Source organism: Sinocyclocheilus rhinocerous, unplaced genomic scaffold (assembly GCF_001515625.1).
Source record: "Sinocyclocheilus rhinocerous isolate Xijiao unplaced genomic scaffold, SAMN03320098_v1.1 scaffold1292, whole genome shotgun sequence".
NCBI classification, from domain to species: Eukaryota; Metazoa; Chordata; class Actinopteri; order Cypriniformes; family Cyprinidae; genus Sinocyclocheilus; species Sinocyclocheilus rhinocerous.
This window is the reverse complement of record NW_015656599.1, coordinates 189155-194476: the sequence shown is the minus strand read 5'-3', so window position 1 is coordinate 194476 and position 5322 is coordinate 189155. Positions and strand designations below refer to the sequence as shown.

Here is a 5322-nt window from a genome sequence, read left to right as displayed (position 1 = left end):
GACCATCAGGAACAGTCTGGTATGGTCCTCGAGAGTCCTGCCCTCCTGCTCCAGCAGGAGAAGGAGGAATTCGGGGCGAGTGAAGGGATCAATGGGGTAAACACAACGGAAAGAAAAACACTGAGGAAAAAAACGGAAAACAAACGAAAGGGAGAACACGGAAGTCTTTTGGGTCGGGTATTCTGTCACGGTACGGGTGTTCTAAAGAACAGGCAGGATGACGATGACGACGAATCAAAGGATATTTAATAAAGAAACAACAGGAATCCAGACAGGGTAGACATCAACATCGACAGGAACATGGACATTGACATTGGCATTCACAATAACCGACAAACTAGACTACAAGAGGCAGGAACTAATATAGGGCAGATAACGAAGGGCAGACAGGTGAGCACAATAAGGAGATTAACGGATAATGAGGACAGGAACAACCAAATAAGGACACAGAGGGAGAAAGCACAATCGACAGTCCACAGGGGTGTGACAACCACATAAATAATTATGCCGATAAAAGATATTGATTTAAGACAAAACTGTTTTAAAATCTTACAAGAGACAAGAGAGCGAGTCCACGATACCAGTGTGACATTATTAAATAATTGTACACATAATATTGAATCGAGTTTGAATATTTTATTATATTTAATTAACTAACCAAACGCAAAGCTTCCACGAAGAAAAGCTGTTCCTAGCAAGAGTATAGCGCCGACTTCAGTTATCCGGGTGAGCCTGTGTTATCAGCTTTTATCAGTTATTATCGAGGGATAACAAACCTCGGAATGTCGCGACTGACCAATCAGAATCAAGTATTCCACAGAGCCGTGAAATAATTATAATCATTATATTAAATCTGTGTCTTGTTAATAATTTTGCAGTTCATGGTAATATTAATATAATTCACACTTGTTTTTCTATTACTTTTGTATGATAAACAATTTTGACCTTGCATTGGGTCATCCCTGGATGTCCAGAATCTGCTTCCTGAAGCAAAACCTGTTGCGAACCACTGCCCTATAATAAATGACTTGTTTCAAGTGTGCTTGTTTAATTCATTAAATTAATTTTACTTTTAAATTCTTAATCCTTTTCCTTTTAAATTTAGTCTTCTGCTTCTGTCGGACCTACTGCATTATGAGTGCTTGGAGAAACTGCAGGACAAATGAGAACAAGCACATACACGCAGACAGAGGCACTCAATTATACGGCCTGCCTCTAGCAGCAGGACTTCATTAGCCTGTTTGTTGATGAGCTTCCCCATTGTTTTGCATGCACATTCATTTTCCACAGGCCAGTATTAGAGACGGATATTATCACTCGAATGTGACTTCAACAGACCCTCAAGACTCCAAATGATGGATTTTTAGTGTTTAAATGAGGGTTTATGAAAGCAATATAGAGAGAACACCACATAGAGTATGTGTGCACATGTATTTTTTTAATAAAAATGTGTATATATTTTGTTATTTATTTTGAGAATCATGTAATTAATACCTCAATTTAGTAATTAATTTTGTGTGTTTAGTGAAAGTTCAGAAAAGTGACCACCCGCACTGCTGGGACCCCTGTGTGAACTACTGCCATTCTCAACATCCTGGTCACTGTAAGACATCGACATGGACCTCTGCTTCCAGTAATCCATCCAGCTCTCAGGATTACTGCAAATGTAACTGCATTACATAATTTTTACACAATTGCCATCCTTTATGAAGATGATTTGACTAGTTTCCCATAAAGCAATTAAACTACTGCAAACACACCTAACATTGTTTGGCAAAATTCTGCAGTCATGTCTGGTCATTCAAATAGATTATGAGTTTGCATCAAGGCAAAAAAAAAAAAAAAAGTTCCCCATGCAGATTTTGCTTGTGTTCAAGTTGGTTACACAAAATTTCTTGGACAATACCCAGTCATTAAATAGGAGTCTACACATTTTTTCTTGAGTGCAAAATATTTTTTATTTTGCAAATCTCACTTGTGTTTCCAGTTGGTCATGCAAATTTGCACAACATTTCACAGATGATATTAAGTCAAGGTGTCCATGCGACTGGGAGTTTAACATGAGGGCAAAACAGTTTCCCTTATATATTTCGCTTGTGTTCAAATTCACACAAAATTTTGTGGACGATTATCCAGTCATTTAAATAGTAGCCCTTAATTTCTCATGAGGGCAAAAAAAGTTTCCCTTGCAGATTTCACTCGTGTTCAAGTTGGTCACATAAATTTGCTTAAAAGTGAGAAAAAAAATCAATTACAATTACAAAAAATGTCGCAATTATAAGAAATAAAGTACTAATTATGAAATCTAAAGTCCCACACGATTGAGAGTTTTCCATGAAGGTGGAAACGTTCCCCTCGCAGATTTCTCACGTGTTCAGGATGTTCAAGTGAATTTGCCACATTGGCCAATAGAAAGCTTCTTGGTTTGAATGTGACTTCTTTGTGACCTTTGCTTCATATTGACAATAGTATTGACGTTTTTTTTGCTCTGAAATTTCAATGAAATATCACTAATATGACCCCACTTTTATTCTATGGTTTTTTTAGCATTTTTTTTAGTCTGGGTTTCCTGCACCAAAATGCTGTTTTTACTGGCCGACTCCCATTTTCTTCAGAAAATCTACCTCTCTAGTTGAAGTCATCCATCTTCATTTACATGTAAAATAGCATTACGTTAATATGGAATATTGTTCTTAACCCAGACATCCACCTCCCAGCGGTTGCCTCCAAATCGAATATAACGTCCCCTTAAATAACAAATGCTTAGTGCATAGATCTGCAAAGACTAGCAAGGGACCAATAGAATATGGATCATTAACCTGCAGTGAGCCGCTCAGTCTCTTGGACCATTGCCATCTCTTTGATTTTAAATTTTTAAAATGCGCCTGATTTTCTCTCTCCTTTCCTCTCTCTTCTCTCTAGCGGTAGTCTGCACTAACTTCTCTCCTGGGTCCACTACCACATCAGGCATGACCAGCCAGGGTTCCAGCACGCTGCCCCGGGCCGCTCCTCCCATGAGCCCACGGAACTCTATGCTAAAGAGACGACAAAGGAAAAAAGAGCACAAGAGCTCATGTAGGTGACTGGATCGGTTTTCTTGTGATATTTCCTGTTTGACACGACTATATAACGACTACAGTGCTATATAAACAGTGTCTTAATGCATTTCATAAGTGACTGATTTGTGAAGTTCTACATAGGCTGTTTTTAAATGGCTTCTCATGAAACGACTATACACATAACTGATTCCAGTAGAGTTAGATGTTAGCTTGTTGATAAGCTAAAGAACAATGGTCTAATGGTGCATTAAATGTAGTTCTTAATGTAGGTTTAGGAGGAGCCTAATCATTCAGTCCTGTCAATCATCATTACAAGCCTATAATAGCAGCATTCATTGCGCTGTCCCAGAGACAATTCTTCCGGCATCTGTAGTTGCATAGTTAGTGTTGTATTGTATGATATTGTAGGTATTTTTTTATTTTTTTACCTAAACCAATTTTATTATAGGTGTTAGCATGTTTGCTAAGCTAAGAACACAGTACTGGAGAGACTTTTATGCAATACATAGCATATACAAATATTGGGCAAATCAGTTATTTTTAATTACCCATATAGCACAGGTACGTCTGCAAGATGTCTGTTAAAGATCTTTTCATCTGGAAAGCATCTGCTGCGTACAAACATCTGATAGACGTCTCTAAGATGTCAGTTTTACATTCATTCTAAATCATAAACATCTTAAAGACATCTTCTAAACGTCTATTTGACATCTGATAGGAAACGTTCTAGAGACGTACTGCAGATGAACAAACACTCTAAAAAATACATCTTGCAGATGTAATGCAGACGTCTCTGTGATGTACGTGTGCTATCAGGGTAGGCTGAACTATTTTTATCTATTGCTTGACATATTTTAGTTATTTTTGTAGTTAGATGTTAGCATGTCGCTAAGCTAACAACTAAGCACGCTAAGCACTGTTACAATACATAAACACATGTATTGGGTATTCAATTATTTTTATCTATAAATTAAACTACTTTTTTTATAGAGTTAGCATGTTGCTTTGCTAACAACACAGTCTAGGCACTATTAGGTACATGTACAAACAAATATGTTTTATCTATTGGTTAAACTTTTAGTAGAGTTGGATGTTAGCATGTTGCTAAGTTAACAACACAGTACTCTTAGCACTATTACAAAAACACAGTGAACACATTGAACACATCAAATTGATTTTATTAAACAGTTTTTTATATCATTAAAAAAATGCCAGTGGGGATGTTAGCATGTTGCTAAGCTAACAACAATTGTGTATACTTCATTACTGAATACTTCTGCGTTTATCTTACTTCATTCCTCCATCTTGGATAGATTTTATTGGTTTTGGAATAGAGTTTCAATTTTACGTTTACACTGAATTTATTTGACCATCGCCCTCACGTTTTCTGTCTTTTGCAGCATCTCACACATGATGTGCGTTCTGAAAATGTTCTGTTCACGTTAAAAGAAAACCTTAAAACGTGCAGTGCATTTCTAGCCGTTGCTGTTGCTGTTTTTTTTTTTTCATTCCATTGGCCTGTGTCTCACATTTTTAAACATAAAACCACATTGTGTGTGAACAGCCCCTTAATGGATTAAAACCAATTGTACATTTATGCTATTTCTGTGGTGATATTTCTCTCTGTTTAGCTGTGTCTTTAGCCTCAAGTTCTGTGGGCCCTGGTGGTCAGATAATACACACCGAGTCCAGTGAGGTCACTCTGAGAGGAGATCCTCTAAACGGGTTTGGGGTTCAGCTGCAAGGTGGAATATTTGCGACGGAGACCCTCTCTGCACCCCCTCTTATTCGCTTTATAGAGCCGGACAGCTCGGCCGAAAGGTATGTCCCAAACTTTAACTCAACCATGTACACAAAACACAGCCATCCACTCTCACTCAAGCACATATAAACACACTATTAGGTGCCACAACGGACTGAGAGTCTGTTGAAAATGCAAGCAGATCTTGTAAAGATACCAGTATTTTCAAATGTATGCCATACGGCAGAGCCGCCATACACTGACTTAGTGAGAGGTGCTTGAAAATGATCAAGCTGGATGTGATACTGCCTCAGAATCTGGGTCAACACTCAGCAGGAAACTTGCATTGCAAAAGAATCATGCCTTTTCTCGGCAACGTTTACGAAAGAGACTTTCATTTTTAATTTAAGAGGTTGGAATGTGTCTTTGCTACACACTGCGCTCTTAAAGGGAGGGATATATTTAGGAAGGGTCTCCAAAATGAAACTCAATCCACCAGTAGCCCCTCACTGCAGAACAAAA

At 37.9% G+C, this 5322-nt stretch overlaps 1 protein-coding gene across 1 annotated transcript in view; it reads left to right on the top strand.

Annotated features, from left to right (window-relative positions):
• LOC107720331 (glutamate receptor-interacting protein 2-like) overlaps positions 1-5322 on the top strand; it is a 193984-nt gene that overhangs the window by 166507 nt on the left and 22155 nt on the right. The window contains exons 10-12 of the mRNA XM_016528011.1: positions 1526-1666; positions 2923-3075; positions 4691-4880. Of these exons, the coding sequence (XP_016383497.1) occupies positions 1526-1666; positions 2923-3075; positions 4691-4880 (484 nt within the window). The remainder of the gene's footprint in view (positions 1-1525; positions 1667-2922; positions 3076-4690; positions 4881-5322) is intronic.